This window comes from Chlorocebus sabaeus, chromosome 15, assembly GCF_047675955.1.
Source record: "Chlorocebus sabaeus isolate Y175 chromosome 15, mChlSab1.0.hap1, whole genome shotgun sequence".
Classification (NCBI taxonomy): Eukaryota; Metazoa; Chordata; class Mammalia; order Primates; family Cercopithecidae; genus Chlorocebus; species Chlorocebus sabaeus.
In genome coordinates this window covers 9,860,409-9,882,370 of record NC_132918.1, presented here as the reverse complement: position 1 = coordinate 9,882,370, position 21,962 = coordinate 9,860,409, and the positions used below count along the sequence as shown (strand labels likewise).

The window sequence follows — 21,962 nt, the reverse complement described above, 5'->3', positions numbered from 1 at the left end:
CTTTATATTACTGCCTTTATTCTTCTACCAACTTTGTAATGGAGAATTTGAGATACAGGAAATTTAAGTAACTTGCCTGGGGGTAAAATACAGATAAGTGACAGTTCGATTCAGCATCCAAGGCTTTGTAGCTTCTAGCTCTTTCGTGACAAAATAATCATGCTAATTCCTTAGGTATATACAATACTTTCTAGTGTGCCAAGCGATTTCACATCATTTCATGAACATTGCATGGCCTGGCAGGTAGACATGATTAGTAAGTCCATTTTGTAGATGGATCAGGGAGGGTCAGTGATTTGCCCAGATTTGGAGTGAATGAAGTGGCATTTTCAAGACCCACATCCACGTCGTTTGACTGTTTTTTGTCCCGTGTTCTGTCCCTGTGCTGTGCCTTTTCTCTGACACTAGGGGGCAGCAATACATTTGCATTAATTTTCTAAATTCTGGGAAGATACATTACAAGTAGAAGGCAATGACTTAGATTTGAAAAGTGGAATAGGGGAGGATATTCTAGAATTTTTTATTTTAAAAGGTATCTGTGATACCTATCAACAGCTTATTTTCTTTTTTACATATACGTACCACACCTACATTGACTACAAACAAAAATGGTTGTTAAAAACAAGATAATAAATGTGGAGTGAATGAGCTTGAACTAGGGTATGAATTTGGTGTACAGGTTGAACAGTCTGTGTATAAAATTGCCAAATCCATGCCCAGGAAATTGAGCCTTTCTGAAAGTTTGAAGAGGATTCAAGATACTGGTAATGTGTATTAATTTTAAACTTCAAGGCCCAGATTCAGATGTTTTGGATACTTATCCCATAATATGTCTACCGCTAGGATCCATGTGGCCGTGGATTACGTACCACAGTATTTTAATGAGTCCCTGGCATTTCCAATAGTCAACCTCAACCAAAGTTTCAGTAAGCCCTTCGTCTGCCAAGTCTGTGCTATAAGACAGTGACTCTGTGTGGAAGTGGAAATGGAGGTGGGGGTGTTTCAGGATCACCTGGGGAGCCTTTTCAAACCCCACATACATGTACATCATACATCCATGCTATAAACAGTCAAAAATATGTCTACTAAATTCTAGCAAGGATTTCAGAAAAAATAAATGGTTGAAAAGCACTTTTCAGAAATATAAAACACCACAGCAAAGTAAAAGTAACAATTTTGAAACAGGTCCAAAAGCATTCTTTTTTTTTTTTTTTTTTTTTTTGAGATGGAGTCTCGCTGTGTTGCCCAGGCTGTGTTGCCCAGTGGCGTGATCTTGGCTCACTGCAACCTTCGCCTCCGGGGTTCAAGTGATTCTTCTGCCTCAGCCTCCCGAGTGGGGATTACAGGCGTGGCCCTACCACGCCTGGCTAATTTTTGTATTTTTAGTAGAGACAGGGTTTCATCATGTTGACCAGGCTGGTCTTGAACTCCTGACCTCAGGTGATACACCTACCTCGGTCTCCCAAAATGCTGGGATTATAGGTGTGAGCCACCGTGCCTGGCCAAAAGTATTCTTAAAGGATAACATCCTACACTAAACATTTTCTTCTTGTGAAGAGGACAGGACAAATGAGCAGGGGAGAGCGAATGTGTGTCCTCTTATATGTCTGTGTTTGTGTGTTCCTCCTCTTCAGTTCAGCCGTTGGAATGGCCAGGTGTGCCTCAGACGAAGTTGATATGCTTTTTGAACTGTATTCACAATACTTACTGCCTTGTTTCATTGATATATCCCCTTGTGTTTCCCAGAACATCTCGCTTTGCTTCATTCCCTGAATACTTGGTAGTGCAGATAAAGAAGTTCACTTTTGGTCTTGACTGGGTTCCCAAAAAATTTGGTAGGTATCTTTTGCATGCTTTTGCTTAAAACATCAAATGAGCCATTTAAACAACATGGCATGTGAAAGAGCCCATGTAGTTGGCTGCCACAAACAGTTCCATTTCATTCTTCCATCATTCTCACCTTTCTGTTTTGAATCAGAGTATTCTGATTAGATAAGAACTGACAATACAAATTCCACCTGCTTACCCACCCCTCCAGTTATGGTTTCTGGAATGACCGAATTCTAAGAGTGTAAACAGAATCCTCACATTGTCAAATAAACAGTGCTTTCCAAACTTGAACGTGCATATGAATTACCTGGGATCTTGGTTAAAATGCAGATGCAGATTAGGCAGGTCTGGAGTGGGCCTGTGATTCTGTGTTTCTAACAGGCTCCCATGTGATGCTGCTGCTGCTGCTGCTGCTGTTGGTGCTGCTGGTCCACAGGCCACACTTTGAGCAGCCAGTGGTTGAAGATGCTGTCTCCTCTTAGCATCTCTCCTCTGCCTCTGAGCAGGCAGGTGTGGCTAATGACATTCACTTAAATCATACATATATTATTAATAATAAAGTAGAAAAAGCCAGTTGCATTAGACAGTAAAACAAAAGGATGTGATTTTGGCTTCATGAGGTTTTCTTCATGCTAATTTTAAGAGTTCCTGACCATTGTTAGAGGTTAATTTTTCAGACAATGCATAAAAGCCTTTATCCAGCATTATGATCTGATGCCAAGGTGTTACTAGGTTGTCCTCAGTGGTGTGGGAGAATGTACAGTTTCTCAAGCAAGTACCTTGGACTATTTGCCAGACTTTTAAAGTTTTTATGTTTTTAAGTACTTAAGAAAAAAAAAAACCCAACTAAATCTTATGCTGGTTAACTAAGCACTTGTCCGAAGGGGATAGGTAAAAAGGATGTAGAATCGGCTGGAGTGATTTCCTAGAGACCTCCAGCACTAACAGTTACACAGCACTTGTTTGTCATGGGAAATTGTGCTGGGCTGTTACTGATCCTGCAGGAGATCCTCCCTTTTCTTGGTGGAATAGTTTTGTGAGCAGGGGCAGACAAGAGGGCAGGATGCTGACCACTCAGCTTTTCTTCCATGGACCTGAAAAGTAACTGAGAGAAAAAGCTTCCTTGTTCTGAAGGCTTTGAATTGCCTTGGATATAGTTTGCTTATTTTCTTTGTCCTTGGAATTTCTGTAAAGGAATACAACATTTGAATCCCATTTCATTGACTTGCTGAATTTTAAGGAACCTCAAAATTTTCTTTAATGAACCTGAATTTTTCTCTTAAGGAGCAGTTGTATTGATTTTGTTGGTCAGTTTTTATGTTTGGTTTTGCTGCCTCCTGAAATTTAAATTTGCTTTTGTAAACTAAGCTCTGTTCTTTGGGTTGTTATTTTAAAATAGGATTTATGTACCTGGTGTCATCACTGATTCTGGGGGCAGTACTTTCAGGTTGTTTGCTAGCCCAAAAGATGTATCCTGTACCAACATTTGGACCTATTTTCCATTATTGTCATCTGAATATGTGCGATACTAAATCTTGACAGGGTATCAGTCAGACAAATTTTGTATTTGAATAAGTCAACACAACAACGGAGTCAAGAAGTTAAGAAAAGTACTGTAAAGATAATACAGTAGAGATTCAATTAATTTCTTTAAAACTTCATTATTTATTCAAAACCATATTTAGAATATGCATAGTACCCATCATGATCCGAGAATGGGTTGCATCGTCAAATGGGATTGCAAACTCAAATGCCTAACAAGGACAGGGTAATAATCTAAATGAAGGAACTGGGCTGAGTATAGGAAGCTTGTAGCTAGCCAGCTTGGCCTTGCTTGGGTGTTCCCACGTTGAGTAAAGAGATGAACTAGAAAAGCTACCATAAGAATCAGATTAGCACAAACATGATGCTCAGGGAGCAACAAGGAGCAGTGGAGTCTGTGTCAGACTAGCATTGCACCATTGTCTAGGGTAGAAACTGAAGATCAGCTCCAGATGGTGGTTACCATATGAGAATATGCTACAGCTTTATGCTTTTCAAAATAAGCTGGAAATCTGGATTTTACCTTACATCTTCTGATTTAAAATTTGGAATTTGTTGTTCACACTTCTAAAATATCAAACAGATTGTGTCTGGGCCACACATGGTCTATGGGCTGCCAGTTTGTGACCTCAGTCTTAAATGATTTGCTGTTGTTTGGTGTGAAATCCTGCCACCCACTGTATTTTCCCTGGGTTCTCCACTAATATCTGATTAGTCTTGATGAACCTGCTGGTCGAGCGACATATTCTAGGGAATTGAAAAACATCCCTTAGGTCTGTCTAGACACGTGCATGTAGAGTTATAGTGCTGATATTATAAAAAGCACATAATAAGTGATTATGGAGAGCCCAGTGGATATAATCTCTCTCATTTTGCAGATGTTTCTATTGATATGCCAGACCTTCTTGATATCAACCATCTCCGAGCCAGGGGGTTACAGCCAGGAGAGGAGGAACTTCCAGACATCAGCCCCCCCATAGTCATTCCTGATGACTCAAAAGGTACCATCTCCTGCCAGGAGAATATGCTCTACCCTCCCACCCTGTTCTATAGGAACAGTCTCTTTCTTCCACCACTGTGTTGCTGCTACCACCACCACTCACTGGGGGTCTAGCTGCCTTGCTATGATATAACCCACCATCGACACACAGAAAGGGGGCATAGCTGCAATGGTAAACATAAAATAGACGTTGTAAGAGGCACAGACCCATCATGTGTGGTCGAAATGGACAGTTTTTTTCTGTAGGCTCTTAGTCTAGGGAAGCTGTCATTCTTGGGAGTACCTTTGGACAACCTAAAGGGGAAATTGAACGGCGTGAGTTGGTTTTAAAAACTATGATGGCATCTTACCTCCCCAGCTTTGTTACTGCTTCATAGAAAGGAAGAGGTTTGAGTTTCTCTTTGACTCTGTGACCCTGTCACTGGTCATTGTTCAGAATACGTAACTTTTTTTTTTTTTTTTTTTTTTTTGAGGCAGAGTCTTGCTCTTTTGCCCAGGCTAGATAGAGTGCAGTGGCACGATCTCAGCTCACTGCAACCTCCGCCTCCTGGGTTCAAGCAATTCTCCTGCCGCAGCCTCCCAAGTAGCTGGGACTACAGGCGCACACCACCATGCCTGCCTTATTATTGTTTTTTTTGTATTATTAGTAGAGATGGGGTTTCACCTTGTGAGCGAGGATGGTCTCGATCTCCTGACCTCGTGATCTGCCCACCTCAGCCTCCCAAAGTGTTGGGATTACAGATGTGAGCCACCGTGCCTGGCCTCATAACTTTTTAGTAGAAAAGGACATGCCAAAAATAGTTGTCTCACCTTTGTGGGTTCAAAAACAGTGTCAGAAAAATCTTGGTTTAATTATTAGCTCAGTTATCCCGATGAAATCAGTTTCATTCTGGCTTTGTTCACTCACCTGTTTACTGTTCATCTTCCTAATGAGTTAATCAGGTAAATTAACTCATAATGACAGAGCACTCTCTGGGACCGTCTACTAAAGGTTTTCCATCAGTTAAACAGTGAAGCTGACCATGGTCAGGTATAAAGGAAGATGAGTCTAGAAGGAGCAAGATAGGATTCAGATAGCATCTGTATTTTGTTGTTCTCTAATGCTGGGTCAGATGCTAAATTATAGAGAAAGAGTAGAGAAGGGACATTCTAGGTCATGTAGTACAGTTGGTTCATTAAAGGGGTTAAAGAAGGATCAGCATGGGCATCAGATAAATACAAGAAGGTTTATTAGTACTGCTCTGGCTCTCTCTGATGTTCATAATAGAATCTTTGGCTTCTATACAGAGCTTCTATACAGAGCTCTTAGAAATACAGAGAGAGGGCCAGGCGTGGTGGCTCATGCCTGTAATCCCAGCACTTTCGGAGGCCAAGGTGGGCAGATCAAGAGGTCAGGAGATTGAAACTATCCTGGCCAACATGGTGAAACCCCGACTCTACTAAAAATACAAAAATTAACTGAGAGTGGCCACGTGTGCCTGTAATCCCAGCTACTCAGGAGGCTGAGGCAGGAGAATCGCTTGGTTGGTGGTTACAGTGAGCCGAGATTGTGCCTCTGCACTCCCACCTGGTGGCAGAGCAAGATCCTGTCTCAAAAAAAAAAAAAAAGGGAAAAATACAGAGAGAGGCAGGGCACAGTGGTGCATTCCTATAATCCCAGCACTTTGGGAGGCTGAGGTGGGAGGATCACTTGAGCCCAGGAGTTTGAAACCAACCTGGTCAGCATAGTGAGACACTGTCTCTACAAAAAATAAAATATTTAAAAGTTAGCCAGGCGTGGTGACTGGTGATGTAGTTCCAGCTACTCAGGAGGCTGAGCCAGGGGGATCACCTGAGCCCAAGAGGCTGAGGCTGCAGTGAGCTATGACTGCTGTACCACCCTCTGGCCTGGGTGACAGAGTGAGACCCTGTCTCCAGAAAAAATTCTTTTTAAAGAAGAAATAACAGAGAGATAATAGGGAAATAGTAGTTTGTTAGGATAATAATCAAAGCATCATGTTTTAACTAACCTAAATACCTGAAAGCTATTACTTTCTCTCATTACTGAGGCTGGGGTGGTCTGTGTGCGGTTGAGGGATTGACAACAATGTGTGGTCCCCAGGGGTGGGGAGGGCAATTGGGAATGCTCTGGATCAATGGGTTTTCTTTTTCTAAAACTCTTCAACATGGTTTGGTCTCATTTTCTGTCCTCTCCCTTAATTTCCAGATCGCCTGATGAACCAATTGATAGACCGTATGTATCTTTAAAAATGTTTCCCAATGTCCTACAATTGTTACTAATCTGATGAATTTGTCTGTGAGAGTTCAGTAAAGAGGCATTGTTCTGTAAGTGTGTGTGTGCAGCTTTTCCCAGGTGGGAACGACTCTGTGTCTGCTAGTTAGTGACACGCTGATCAGGTGGCCCGTGGGGCTCAGGAGAGTGACCATTAGCATGAGGCTAACCAGCCCTGGGTCACAATCTTGGCCTGCCATTTATGACTGTGTGACCTGAAGTAATTTACTTACCTTCTCTTTGCCCCGGTTTCCTCCTGTGTGAATGGGGCTAGACATGCCCTTTCTTCCCTCTCTGGCCACTGAGTAGGCCTCTTTGTGCAATGGTGGCACATGGTCAGTCACTTTTTCCTCTCCTGCTGTAAGACACATAATGAAGACACACAGCTGACAGGACATGATAGTGTTAATTAATGCTCTCAAGGATATTAGTTTGAGTGGATTGTTTGTTAATTTTATAGCCTTTTAGTTCCTAATCCTGTGGGAGTTGATACTCTTGGTTTTCTAGAAAGAACATAAAAAATAAACAATAGACAGTATTTAGATATTAACTAGGAGAAAGATAAAGCATTTAACACTAGATACTCTAAATCTTTTGGTCTGTAAAGTCTTTCAAGACAGTAACTAATATTAATTTAGGAGTTTGAATCTTACACATTGCAAATGATTGATCATGTAGCTTAGACCTCCATGTTTCCTTTCTTGAGACAATTATGTTTTGCTGATTGTTAGAGGAGTGATTAGAGTCAGCAAGAGTCAGCCTGCCATGATCTTCACATGCTACCTGGTAGGACTGTGGGTAGCCTGGGACATACTATTCCCACTGCGAATAATCTAATTGTAATAGCCGCTGCTAAAGTTTTTGAATGCTTACCATGGATCATTTTGCATTTATTGTTCCATAAATTTTTTCAACAGTCTACAACTCTAGTTTTTATAAAACAAGGTCCCAGATCTCACTGGGACAGGTCTACAACTCTACTTTTTATAAAAAATAGTAGGAAGGGCAAGGCAGGTGACATTTTGTAGAGGATCAAACTTCCTAGATCTAGGAAGTTTTGGAGACCCAAGACCTGGGACCAGAACTAGGGCTAGGAATTACCGTGCTTCTCAGGCCACTAGACTATCTTGGCATGTGAGAGGTTTGCTGGTTGCGCCTAATGCTGTGGAGAGCTGACCTGTGGGATCTCATGCCATGGGAAGTGATGGGCATTTGGAACTCACTGTGCCAGAGGAGCCTGCCTCTGACTGTGAGAGCATGCAGCCATTTTTTAGTGTTGCTGGTTTGGCCATTTGTTTCCTCCTGGATCTAAGCATGCTGTCTTACCAACAATCAGGAGAAAATAAAACTACCTGTCATGAACTGACATTTGCATCCTACCTTTCTTAAATGTTTTTTTATTTTTTATTTTTTATTTTTGAGACAGAGTCTTGCCTCAGCCTCCCAAGTAGTTGGGACTACAGGTGCCCGCCACTATGCCCAGCTAATTTTTGTATTTTTAGTAGAGACAGGGTTTCACCGTGTTAGCCAGGATAGTCTTGATCTCCTGACGTCGTGATCCACCCGCCTCAGCCTCCCAAAGTGCTGGGATTACAGGCATGAGCCACTGTGCCCAGCTCTTAAATTTTTAAAAAGAATAACTTTATTTTCTCATTACAAAAGTAAAAAGTCATTTAGAGACTATAGAGTAGTCAGAAGAATCATCCATGGTTCTATCACCTGTCTACAACCACTGTTGACATTTGGGGTATATCCTTCTATTCTTTATTGTGCCTGGCTCACTTTATTTTTCACAAAAATGGAATTATATATTTGTTTTTTGTTTTTTTTTCCTTTTCTTGTTTTTTTTTTTTTTTGAGACAGAGTCTCACTCTGTCACCCAGGCTGGAGTACAATGGCATAATCTTGGCTCACTGTAACCTCTGCCTCCTGGGTTCAAGCGAGTCTTCTGCCTCAGCATCCTGAGTAGCTGGGATTACAGGTGTACGCCACCACGCCCGGCTAATTTTTTGTATTTTTAGTAGAGATGGGGTTTCACCATGTTGACTAAGCTGGTCTCAAACTCCTGACCTCGTCATCTGCCTGCCTTGGACTCCCAAAGTGCTGGGATTACAGGTGTGAGCCACCATGCCTGGCTGGAATTATATATTTCTAGTCTAATATTATAAACATATATGTTTGAGATTATAGCTCAACTGCCATTGAAAGGTGTTCTGCAGAGTTTCATAGTTTCTTTACTGTAGGATTCTTTACTACAGAACTTTTGAGTCTTCACTGTACTAATGCACATCATGAATTTCTAAGGAGAAGATAGACTATGTAGGTTTAAAAACTTATTTGACCACAGAAACCCCATTTTTAGTTCAACGATTACATCTCTTAGAACACTACGATCCTGCAGAACACCATTTGGGAATCACTGTTGTCCAACAGAATTGTTTTCTGAACATTTGACCTTGATAGGATGTTCTATGTATCTTCCTTGTAAGAGAGCACTTTGGTAAATGCATTTTGTTTTTTTGAGACAGAGTCTCACTCTGTCGCCAGGCTGGAGTGCAGTGGTGCGATCTCAGCCCACTGTAACCTCTGCCTCCCAGGTTCAAGCGATTTTCCTGCCTCAGCCTCCCAGGTAGCTGGGACTACAGGTGCACGCCACCACGTCCAGCTAATTTTTGTATTTTTAGTAGAGTTGGGGTTTCACCATGTTGGCCAGGATAGTCTCCATCTCTTGACCTCGTGATCCACCTGCCTTGACCTCCCAAAGTGTTGGGATTACAGGCGTAAGCTACCGCACCCGCCTGGTAAATGCATTTCAATATAAAATTTTTGTAGAACAGCTATCTCTCTTCTCTGTTCTTCTACTGATTGCCAGAAAATTGACAGAAGTTTTAGTAGAGTCCTCAGGACATGGAAAACCCAAGGGATATATTTTATATTCCAGTTTTTTCTCCTCTTTCGGTATAATATGAGAACAGTGTGTATGTGTATGTATCCTTACATACACACAGCTTTACACACACATCTCTATCAATATCTATATGTTATTAACAAAAGAAAAAACCCAAAGTGTCTGAGCCCAAGTTACTTTGTAAAGCTGTCTCTTAATATTTTAAACTTGTATAATTAAAAAAGGAAATTTTTACTTCTATACTTAATATTCGCACTCTCCATTTCCCAGAGCTGATTGCTTCCTCTGATTGCCAGATGTATCTAAAGACCTGCATTAACTTTCTGTGAGGTTTAAGGAACAGGCTTTTAGGGCTGTAGATAGTGCTTTCTCTTCAGGTTTCAGTCATAGGAGAGGCTGCTGTAGAGGTCTTGAGAATGCTCTGAAATCATTCTGGGAATACACCAAATCTCCCCATATGAAACTAGGGAACTGTTTTTCATTGCTTGGATTGTCCAGGTGATTAACTTGGTTCCTATTTGGGTCAAAGTTATAAACTTAGCCCAAAGAGCTTTAATATTTGGATGGCTTAAAACAAAACGAAACAAAGTAAAACTATTATCTACTCCCAACAAAATAGCACTTTCTTTGGGTAGCATGTGGATAAGAGAGTGAAGAGCAGCTAAGACAAGAAGCGATAGAGTTTCCTCTTTCACACTAGAATATCGTGTTGTGCTCTGTAGCATCAGACATCGATGAGTCATCAGTGATGCAGCTGGCCGAGATGGGTTTCCCGCTGGAAGCATGTCGCAAGGCTGTGTACTTCACTGGAAACATGGGTGCTGAGGTGGCCTTTAACTGGATCATTGTTCACATGGAAGAGCCAGGTAGGTGACAAGAAAATGGAATGGCTTTGGAGTCTGATGTGACCCTTAGTGATGCTGAGTCCTGGTCCTTCCAAGGCCCCTGTGGTTGTATCCCTAGAAAATGACTTTACAGTTCCTAATCTGCTGCACTGGAGGAGAAAGCCAGTCTTTGTCTTTCTTCTTGTTTTTAAAAACAACAGTTTTAGGCCAGGCACAGTGGCTCACGCCTGTAATTCCAGCACTTTGGGAGACTGAGGTGGGTAGATCACAAGGTCAAGAGATGGAGACCATCCTGGCCAACATGGTGACACCCTGTCTCTACTAAAAATACAAACATTAGCTGGGCATGTTGGTGCATACCTGTAGTCCTAGCTACTCAGGAGGCTGAGGCAGGAGAATCGCTTGAATGCAGGAGGTGGAGGCTGCAGTGAGCCAAGATCGCACCACTGCACTCCAGCCTGAGTGACGGAGCGAGATTCTGTCTCAAAAAAAAAAAAAAAGCAAGCAGCTTTATTAAGATATAATTCACCCCTTTAAAGTTTATAAGTCAATGGCAAAAAGACCAATAGAGAGATATGGGATATACTTCCAACTAAGCAATGATGAAAACTTGAAATGGAAACATGGCCGTGAAGAAACGGAAGCTGTTTAGTTAGCTTTTTCCTTTATCTACTTTATTAAGCTATAATGCATATATTCATCTATTTAAAGTGTACATTTCAATAGTTTTCCATAAATTCAGAGTTGTGCAACCATTACCACTATCAAATTTTAGAACATTTTGTACCCTCCATAAGAAATCTCGTATATATTAGCAGTGACTCCCCGTTTTCCCACTCACCCCAGCCCCTGGCAACCACGAATCTGTTTTCTGGATTTGCCTGTTTTGGAAATTTCATATAAATTGAGTCATATACAATGAGGTTGTTTGTGTTTGGTTTGTATCACTTAGCACAATGCTTTCAAGATTCATCTATGTTGTAGTATGTGTCAGTACTTCGTTCCTTTTTATGGTAAAATAATCGTCTACTGGGTCGGGTACAGTGGCTCATGCCTGTAATCCCAGCACTTTGGGAGGCTGAAGCAGGAGGATCACTTGAGGTCAAGAGTTCGAGACCAGCCTGGCCAACATGGTGAAACCCCATCTCTATTAAAAATGCAAAAATTTTCTGGGCATGGTGGTGGGCACCTAGAGTCTCAGCTACTTGGGAGGCTGAGGCAGGAGAATTGCTTGAGCCCAGGAGATGGAGGTTGCAGTGAGCCAAGATCATGCCACTGCCCTCCAGCCTGGGCAACAGAGTGAGACTCTGTCTAAAATAATAATAATAATAATAACAATAATAATAGTCTATAATATGGATATACTACATTTTATTAATCTTTATCAATTCATAGACATTTGGGTTATTTGCATTTTTTGGCTTTTATGAACAATGCTGTTATAAACATTTTTGTGCAAGTTTTTGTGTCGATGGACATTTATTTTTACTTCTCTTGAGTGTAATTGCTATGTCATATGGTAGCTCCATATTTAACTTTTTGAGGAACTACCAAACTGTTTTACACAGTAGTTGAACCATTTTACATTTCTACCAGTAGTGAATGTGAGTTCCAGTTTCTCCATATCATCACCAACCCTTATTATTATCTTTTTTATCACACCCATCCCAGTGGGTATGAAGTGGTATCTTGTGGTTTTGGTTTGCATTTTCCTAATGACTAATCATGTTGAGCATCTTTTCATATGTTTATTGACTGTTTGTGTATCTTATTTGGAGATATGTCTGTTCAAATTCTTTGCCCATTTCTAATGAAGTTATCCTTTTATTATATCAGATACAAGATATATGAGATATATGATTTGTAATTTTCCCCCCATTCTGGTGTTTTTTCACTTTCTTGATGGTATCCTTTGAAGCACAGAAATGTTTAATTTTGATGAAGTCCAATTTATCTTTTTTTTTTCTTTTATCACTTGTGCTTTTTGTGTTGTGAATAAAAAACCACTGCCTAATCCAATGGCAAAAAGACTTACTGTTATGTTTTCTTCTAAGATATTATAGTTTTAGCTCCTACATTTAGGTCAATGATCCATTTTGAGTTAATTTGGTGTATGATGTGAGGTGAGGGTCTGACTTTATTCTTTTGTATGTGGATATCCAGTTGTCCCAGCATCATTTGTTGAAAATAATGTCCTTTCCCCACTGACTGGTCTTGTTGAAAATCAATTAACCACAGGTATATGGTTTCATTTCTGGAATCTCAATTCTATTTAATTGATCCGTATGTCTGTCTTTATACTAGTACCAGACTGTCCTTTTTTTTTTTTTTTTTTTTTTTTTGAGACAGAGCCTTGCTTTGTTGCCCAGGCTGGAGTGCAGTGGTGCAATCTCAGCTCACTGCAACCTCTGCCTCCTGGGTTCAAGTGATTCTTGTGCCTCAGCCTCCCAAGTAGCTGGGTTACAGACGTGCACCACTATGCCCTGCTGATTTTTGTATTTTTAGTAAACGAGATTTTGCCATGTTGGCCAGGCTGGCCATGAACTCCTGACCTCAGGCGATCCACCCACCTTGGCCTCCCAAAGTGTTGGGATTACAGGCATGCGCCACTGGGCCTGGCCCAGACTGTCTTGATTATTATAACTTTGCAGAATCATATTTTTCCTTGTCAGTGTTGTTTCAGGACACACACACACACACACACACACACACAAAAGAAAAAAGAAAGAAAGAAAAAGGAAAAGACTTGAGTGGTTATTTTTCTCAGATTTTGCTGAGCCGCTGACCATGCCTGGTTATGGAGGGGCAGCTTCTGCTGGAGCCTCTGTTTTTGGTGCTACTGGATTGGATAACCAACCTCCAGAGGAAATCGTTGCTATCATCACCTCCATGGGATTTCAGAGAAATCAGGCTATTCAGGCACTACGAGCAACGGTGAGCATGAGAGACTCTGTGTGTGTGTGTGTGTGTGTGTGTGTGTGTGTGTGTGTGTGTGTGTGAATTTATTTCTGTAAGAGTTGAGACTTTCCAATGTACTTTAATCATTTTGATTCATGTTTGATTCATCCGAATATGAATCTCACCATAGCTCATAAAGATTTATTTGCTTATTGTAAATATAAAGCTAAAATAAATGATTTTCAAACAGAGAATTTAAGAATAAGGAGATAACAAATCTGGGGTAATATGAGCAAACTGAAAGAAACTTGATATCATCTTGAATATTTGTTAATGGGTCACAAATTTGACTTGGAGCCTGCTTGTGGTCCTGGAGGAAAGAGGGACATATGAAATTCCATGTTCAGTAAGAAGTCCTTTAGGAGATAGAATGCTTTTCTGATACCAAGACCTTGGGTAAATGTCTCATAAAAGTCCTCATAAAAAACTGAATGGCTCCTTGGAATTCTCTGCTGCTGTTTCTCTCTGCAAAAAGAGAAGGTTCTTCTGGTAGCCATGAACTTCTTGATATAACAAGGGCCAGGCGCGGTGGCTCACGCCTGTAATCCCAGCACTTTGGGAGGCCAAGGCGGGCGGATCATGAGGTCAGGAGATCGAGACCATCGTGGCTAACACGGTGAAACCCCGTCTCTACTAAAACTACAAAAAATTAACCGGGCGTGATAGCGGGTGCCCATAGTCCCAGCTACTCTGGAGGCTGAGGCAGGAGAATGGCGGGAAGCGGAGCTTGCGGTGAGCTGAGATCGCGCCACTGCACTCCAGCCTGGGTGACAGAGCGAGACTCCATCTCAAAAAAAAAACAAAAAACAAAAAACAAGGGACCCTGAAACTACAGGGTACACGATTCCCTTCTGCAGTGCTGATATCTGTTTAATATCGAGGGAAAGTAGTTAACAAACAAAACAAAACCCATCCTTCCTGGTCACACCATAATCCACTTTTGAGTAGGTATCTGCTCTCGCTTACTTCTTGCCTATCCTGATGGGGTACCTGCTAGGATCCATTGCTGAGGTCACCGTGGTTCTTGACTGTTTCATGAGAATGTGGCTGGAACAATCTGTCTCCCTTTAAGATGATTAAAATATCTCAACCAGAATTTGTTTTACGTGGGGTACTTTCTTGTGCTCCACTCATTTTATTTGCCTGACTGTTTCATTAGAGGTTCTACATCTCTACAAATTCTTTAACTTGCCAGTGATGTCACAAGCTGAGAAAGATGGAAATATTTTTATGGTCAATTAGTTTGAAGTACATGGAGTTCAATTTAAACAAGTATACTTACCTAATCAGTGTCGTTGTCATTAATCAAGATATTGATCTTGTCTTTACTGGAATTCAAACATTTTACCAACATTCCAGGAGAGAAGGCTCTAACGTAGTACCACACTGGCATCCCTCTATTGTTCACAGTTATCCGCAGAATATACAGTTGGTAGAGAAGGTAGTGTGTGCAATTAAAGTGGCTTTAGAAAGAGCTGCACTTAAATGCCATAACCTTGGTTATTCCACACCTATTATTATCAGCATCTTCCTGCAGAAAGGCTGAGCTAACATTGAGATAAGCTTTGGAATGCTGATCTGCTGCTTAGAACTGTTTTCCAGTAAATCCAATTACAGATGTCAGCTGGGAGGCTTGCAGAATGCCATGCCAACTGAACGTGCCTGTCATGCAGAGTCAGAGCTTCTTACTCAGTGGCACTTAGGACTAATGAATTCAGGCCTCCTTCCCTATCTGCTTGACATCTAGTTGAAATGGTCAGGACATAGTGAAGTCTGAGGCTGCATGCGTTGTAAAAATGTGTGTTTCTTTTTTGTTGTTAGAATAATAACCTGGAAAGAGCACTGGATTGGATCTTTAGCCACCCTGAGTTTGAAGAAGACAGTGATTTTGTGATTGAGATGGAGAATAACGCCAATGCAAACATTATTTCTGAGGCCAAGCCTGAAGGACCTAGAGTCAAGGATGGATCTGGAAGTAAGTTCTTGCCTTAGAGGCTGTCTGAACAGTCAGGACTATACATTCAGCTCATGCCCTTCCCTCCCACCACGACATATTCAAGCCTTTGCCATCATTCAGAAGTTAGCACAGATCCCATCTTCTTCATTTTCTTTTTTTCTTTTTGAGACAGAGTCTCACACTGTTGCCAGACGGGAGTGCTGTGGCATGATCTCGGCTCACTGCAACCTCCGCCTCCCAGGTCCAAGCTATTCTCCTGCCTCAGCCTCCCGAGTAGCTGGGATTACAGGCATGCGCCACCACACCCAGCTAATTTTTGTATTTTTAGTAGAGACAGGGTTTCACCATGTTGGCTAGGCTGGTCTTGATCTCCTGACCTTGTGATACGCCTGTCTCAGCCTCCCAAAGTGCTGGGATTACAGGCATGAGCCACCGTGCCTGGCCGGATCCCATCTTCTTAGAAATGGTGCAGTTTGCCACTTTGCATAGGCCCCGGTGATCTGATAAAGTCATGTCAGAATCATGTTGCTTGGTCATGTGTGTGTCCCTAAGTTTAGGGCCAACTTTGATTTTGTCTGTTCCTTTGAAGTAAAATTTCTTCATGGACCATGGGAGCTTTTGTCAAAAAGGGAACATTTGTTTTCATGGTAGTGTTTTTTGAGTAGTAGCAAAGTGGTCTCATCCTTGATCATATCCTTAACTCATACAAACTACTGATAATATCCTGAAGGGTTGTCTCAGGATGATAGGAAGAGGTGCCATAGGCTGTTGTTCCGCCTTTTAATAGTAAACACTTATGTATGTCACTGTGTGCCATACAGTGTTCTAAGCACTTTGCATATCAACACTCATGTAATCCTCACTACAACTGATTTTACAGGTGAGAAAAATAGAAGCACAGAGAGGTTGGGTACCTTGCCAAAGGCCACACAGCTCTTAAGAGATGGAACCAAGATTCAAATGCAGAATCCTTGTTCTTAACCGTTGTGATATCCTGCTTCTTGGGCTGTCATTGCCTGTAGAATAATGTTCAGGCTCTTTAGCTTGGCATTCAGCACCTCCTCCAGTCAGATCCCAGGCCACCTGGTCTCCCAGTGTCACTTCTATACTTTCTATACTTGCAGTTGGGATGCCTGGGACTATAGCCACACTCTTAACCTACTCAGCTGTCAACAACTCTCTTCTCAACCTGCAGGTGTTTGCTCAGGTTAACCCCTATTTTTGAAATGAACCTTCTCTCCTGTCACTGCACACTAAAATTCTCATCACTATTTAGAACTTGACCACAGATTCCATTTCTCTGGACTGCCTTCCTAGATCCTTGTCATAATCAGCTCATGTTTACCTCATATGCTAGTAATAATTATACCAGTATGAAAAATACTCCCATTTGTACCATCATTAATCCTCACAGTAACCTTATGAGTTACATACCATTACTATCCCCATTTTACAGGTGAAGAACCTGAGATATGGAAGGCTAAGTAGTAGCTTGTCAAGGTCTCATAGCTAGGGATGGGTAGAACCACAATTCCTGTGCGGGCAGTCTGCCTTCAGAGCCTGTGCCTGTAGCCACTGAAATGCATTGTTAGTTAGTTAGTTTGTTTGTTTTGAGACAGAGTCTCACTCTGTCACCCAGGCTGGAGTGCAGTGGAGCGATCTTGGCTCACTGCGACCTCCACCTCCTGGGTTCAAGTGATTCTCCTGCCTCAGCCTCCTGAGTAGCTAGAATTACGGGCTCGGGCCACCACGCTTCATTGTTAGTTCTTCTGTTATTAGAGGTATCAAATTGATCTTGCAGTAAAATTACTTCTGTAGGTATTTGTGTCTCCCATTTGACTAGGAGCTTACCCAGGGCAGAGGCCATTTGGCTTTTATAAAACTCATGGTGTCTAGCATGGTGCTAGACACATAGAAAGTACTGAGTAAATAACAATTGTATTTAACTAAATCTACACTAGCAGTATTTGTTCCTATAATCATGTAGTGGCAGATCTACTCATTAATCTTCTTTCCAGACCTAATATGTACGTATTGATATAGAGCGAGAGAGAGATGGTAGGAGGGAACTTTCTTCTTTTTTTTAAAATATGAAATAGGAATTTCATCACTGAAACTGTTTCAATGCCAACTGGATAAGAAAAGGATGAGATGTAGTTCTCCCAATTTCAATTTCCGTATTCATTTAAAGTATCTAGTATTACTTTGCAAAAATTACTAGCTTACCTAAAATATTTAAAGCTATAACAGACAGGTTACTCAATAATGCATGAGCAGGATTTATCACGTATTACACGTCCATCAGTTCACTGCTTCATTGATTTTCCATAATGGACTTTTCCTTGGAGAGGATGAGTCCTTGCAGAAGGAATTAACCACAAGGTGGGGCTGTTGTAAAGCTGCCAAGGTTTGCCTGTAGAGGGAAGGCAGGTCTGATCTTTAGGGTTTCCTTTCCTGTGATGGAGCTTGGAGGCAGCAGCCACTCTCTCACAGATGGTCAGGAATGATAAAGAACAGCCACATCATCTCCTCAGGGCTTCCTCTACCTCAGAGTGATCTGTAGATATTCCTGCCACAGCTGGATTTTGAGGTGCATCCTTTAAGGCACGATGGGTCAAACCCCAAGGATTGTGGGTGAGGGTAGCAAAGGAGCACTATGAGATGCACTTAGAAATCGCATGCAAGATATGCAGGATAGAAAGGCAGCAGTAGATGAAACATTTAATTATGAAGACAGAAAAGCAGAAACCTAATTTGCCAAATGCATTTTGAGTTTGATTTTACAGAACAACAAATGTTTTCAAAGTAGCTTCCCCAGCACTGTGCCTGGCCCATGGTGAGTGATCAGGAAATAAATGATTGAATGAAGAATTAAATGAATGCCAGGAGGTAACAGACTTTGGCACTATTTTTGCTGCTTCCACAAAGTACCATATAGAGGGATTGGCTGTGTACTACTGTGTTACATTGCATGAATCAAAGGGAGGGAAAAACATGACTTCCTGTACTTTACTATATTAGCATCCAAACTCATATTGTGAGTTGTTGCTTTCTTTTTCCTTTGTAAAAAAATTAACAATTTATATTGAAGGATATATATTAATTTTAGCAACTTGAGAAAATATAGATATATATTTATCTATATAGATAAAAGACAAAATTAAAAATTACAATCCTACTCCCCAGCAATTACCACAAAATAATGTTTTGTTTATATTCTCTAGACCTTTTTAGACAAATGTATAAAAATGAATATAGATCTATAGAAGTATAAAATATGACATTCTATTCTATACATTGCTATTTTGTGACTTGTTTTTCCTTTAATGTAATTAACATGTGATTAGGCTGTGATTAGGCTGTGAGTTATGTAGTTGTACATGTATAGTAATCTATATTGTTGAACATATATTAACAATATTCTATTATAAACATGTACCATAATTTATATACTTAATTCTAGGTTAATTAAGTATCATTTAAATAAAAGACCATATTATTACAGAAAGAGTTTCAAATAATGAAGATATTTCCACATTCAGAAGATGACCACTATGATTTTTAAATAAAGAGTTTCTTTTTTTTTTTGAGACAGAGTCTTGCTCTGTTCCCCAGGCTGGAGTGCAGTGGCGGGATCTCAGCTCACTGCATCCTCCGCCTCCTGGGTTCAAGTGATTCTCATGCCTCAGCCTGTAACTGGGATTACAGGCGTGCACCACCATACCTGGCTAATTTTTTGTATTTGTAGTAGAGATGGAATTTTGCCATGTTGCCCAGGCAGGTCTCGAACTCCTGAGCTCAGGCAGTCTGCCCGCCTCTGGCTCCTGAAGTGTTAGGATTACAGGTGTGAGCCACTGTGCCCAGCCAAATAATGAGTTTCTTAAAGGATGAATTCAATTCACAGAAGTACCGCACATGCCTAATGTAATCCCTATCCAGGGAATAAAAGCTTGTTCAGCATTTTCTTCCTTCCATCCCTTCCTTCTTTCCTTCTTCTACTAAAAGTAATATTGTGATATACAGCCTCGGGCCTTCATTTCATTATTTCGTTAGGGTAAGTTTCTGGAAGGGAATTTTGTGAGTGAAAAATACGTATTTTTAAGGTTTTAATGCAGATTACCATCACATGACCCTCCACAAACACAACAGGGGGGCCACATCCTGGTCACACTGGTGACTCTTCTGTTTGCCCAGCCTTCCCCAGCAGTGCTGTTGGGTTGAGCGCTTTTTATATTTTTTGTATCTTTATTGCCTAGGCATTTTTCTTCTTGTGTTAACAGCTTCTTTATTTCCTTTGGCCAGTTTCCCACTTTTATTGAGGTTGTCAGCTTTCTTTTATTGATTTTTATGAGAGTTTCATGTACTGTAGATTAGTTTGGGAATACCTGATCACTTTACAATATTGAGTTTTTCTAGCTAGAAACATATGCTTCTCCTTTGATTTATTCACCCCTTCTCTAACTCTTGCAAAGCTGTATGGTTTTCTTCATAAATATGCTGGGCGTTTCTAGTTTAGTTGTGTCTCAAAATTATATTTTCAGTGTTACTTATGAATAAAAATTTTCCCTATAGTATATTAAACATTACTGCTGCTAAATTATATAAAGTTACCGATTTTGTAATTGGCCGTTCTCTAGGGGTTTGACTGGCATTACATCAAATTTATAGGTTAACCTGGGAAGATGTGTGTTCTGTTTAGCTAGGTTTTTTTAAATTCCCAAGTCATTTCTTTTTACTTTTTCTGGTTGGTGAATTAACTGAGATATTTGACTTGATAATTTTTTTTTTGTTTTGTGAGATGGAGTCTCGCTCTGTCGCCTGGCTGAGTGCAGTGGCGCCATCTCAGCTCACTGCAGCTTTGTATTCCCTGGTCAAGTGATTCTCCTGCCACAGCCTCCTGAGTAACTAGGATTATGGCACGCACCACCATGCTTAGCTAACTTTTGTACTTTTTTTTTAGCAGAGACAGGGTTTCACCATGTTGGCCAGGATGGTCTCGATTTTCTGACCTTGTGATCTGCCCGCCTCGGCCTCCCAAAGTGCTGGGATTACAGGCGTGAGCCACCTTGTCCAGCTGAGAATATTGAATACAATTAAAGGGTAAGGGTAATTGGTGTTTGAGGAACCAAAACAAACAATGTAAAAGCAACTTGTTTTCAGGGTTTTAAGTGGCAGAAAGTCTGTCTAAGCAAAAAGGGAAATATTTTCTCATGAAGGCTGACAAGTCCTGGGGGCACTGGGCTGTAGGCCTGCCGTGATTCAGGACTCAAACTCTTTTAGCTGGATGGGCCCCTTGGCTCTGCTTCCTCTACGTTGGTTCCAGTCCCAGACAGGCTCTCCTTAATGGCACAAGATGGCTGCAGCACCTCCCACAACTGTATCTTTCCAAGTTAAAATCTAGCCGAGTCTTGTCCCAGAGTTCTCAGCAAAAGTCCTGAGAGCCTGAGACTATGAGACTCCGTCATGTGCCCTGTCCTACTCCAAGTCACTGAGGCAGGTTGACTCAGGTCTGCGTTATGGGCCTCACTCCTAGAACCCGAGCAGGGAGACATCTTCCATCCTCTCATCTGAGCTGAGAAGGGATGGGTTGATCTCCTTCAAGCACTGGTTCAAGTGTGGTTCCAAGCGGTAGAATCAGCTTCACCTGAGAACTTCTTAGGAATTATAGGGCCCAACTTCAGACCTGCTGAGTTGGGAGCTCTGGGCGAGGCCCAGTAATCTGTGTTTTAACAGGACATCCAGGTGATTCTGATGCAGCTGAAACTTGAGAATTACCACCTTAAAAACAGTGTTAGGTTACTATTGCTTTAAGAAGGAGGGGCGTGGCTACTGGGACACCGTCACACCAGGTTAACACTGAAATAATAAGGTAGGTGTTATGAAGTGGAAAAAAGTGATTATTACAAAGATAGGGATTAAAGAAGCACTTGTATCAAATTTTTCCTTTTGGGAATATGTTAATTAAAAATCACTGTTTCCATTTTTCTGAATGAGGAAGTAATGCTATTGCATGAAACGATTATTTAAATGTCATCTAATTTGTTTAAAAGGGTTAGTGCTATTAACACTTGATGAAATAGTGGCTGTCATTTACTGAATGCCTCCTCTGTGCCAGGCACTTCCTTGACTACTTTTCCTTCACTGCTTGTAGGGAGGTATTCTGATGAGGAAATGGTGACAAGCTAAGTGGTTTGCTAGTGGTGGAACCAGGTTAGAATTCAGGCCTGTCTGATTTTGAAGGCTATGCAGTTTTTCCTTTATCCCCGACTGAGTCATCTTATTTCACATTTTGTATTGGAATGGAGGCGAGAGTCTATTTTCTACCATGTTCTGCACATTTTAGGGCTAGCACCTAACTTTCTGTTGAGTTTTTTAAGACTTCAAAGCTGGAAATCAGGCCGTCACTCTGACCTATCTGGGCTTCTGCTATGTGCAGAATCATTTCTGTTTTCATGTTTCACTTAATGAGCTTTTAATTTTTCTTAAGAACTCACTGATTGCCAACGTAATTAACATGTGATTAGGCTGTGATTACTCAGAACCTGCTCCGCCTCCTTCAGCCACTTTGCTGTAATGGTTTAGATGTCTCTGACGCTGCTGAGATTTTCCAGCCAGGGAGCAGAGAGACATTCATTTGCATAACGCTGGGA

General features: G+C 41.2%; 1 protein-coding gene across 4 annotated transcripts in view; it reads left to right on the top strand.

The window, feature by feature from the left end:
* USP13 (ubiquitin specific peptidase 13) overlaps positions 1-21,962 on the top strand; it is a 134,470-nt gene that overhangs the window by 96,978 nt on the left and 15,530 nt on the right. For all 4 annotated transcript variants that reach the window (XM_007972018.3, XM_073023430.1, XM_007972020.3 and 1 more), the window contains 6 exons: positions 1,747-1,835; positions 4,251-4,373; positions 6,579-6,605; positions 10,275-10,418; positions 13,165-13,331; positions 15,177-15,330. In XM_007972018.3, the coding sequence (XP_007970209.3) occupies positions 1,747-1,835; positions 4,251-4,373; positions 6,579-6,605; positions 10,275-10,418; positions 13,165-13,331; positions 15,177-15,330 (704 nt within the window). The remainder of the gene's footprint in view (positions 1-1,746; positions 1,836-4,250; positions 4,374-6,578; positions 6,606-10,274; positions 10,419-13,164; positions 13,332-15,176; positions 15,331-21,962) is intronic.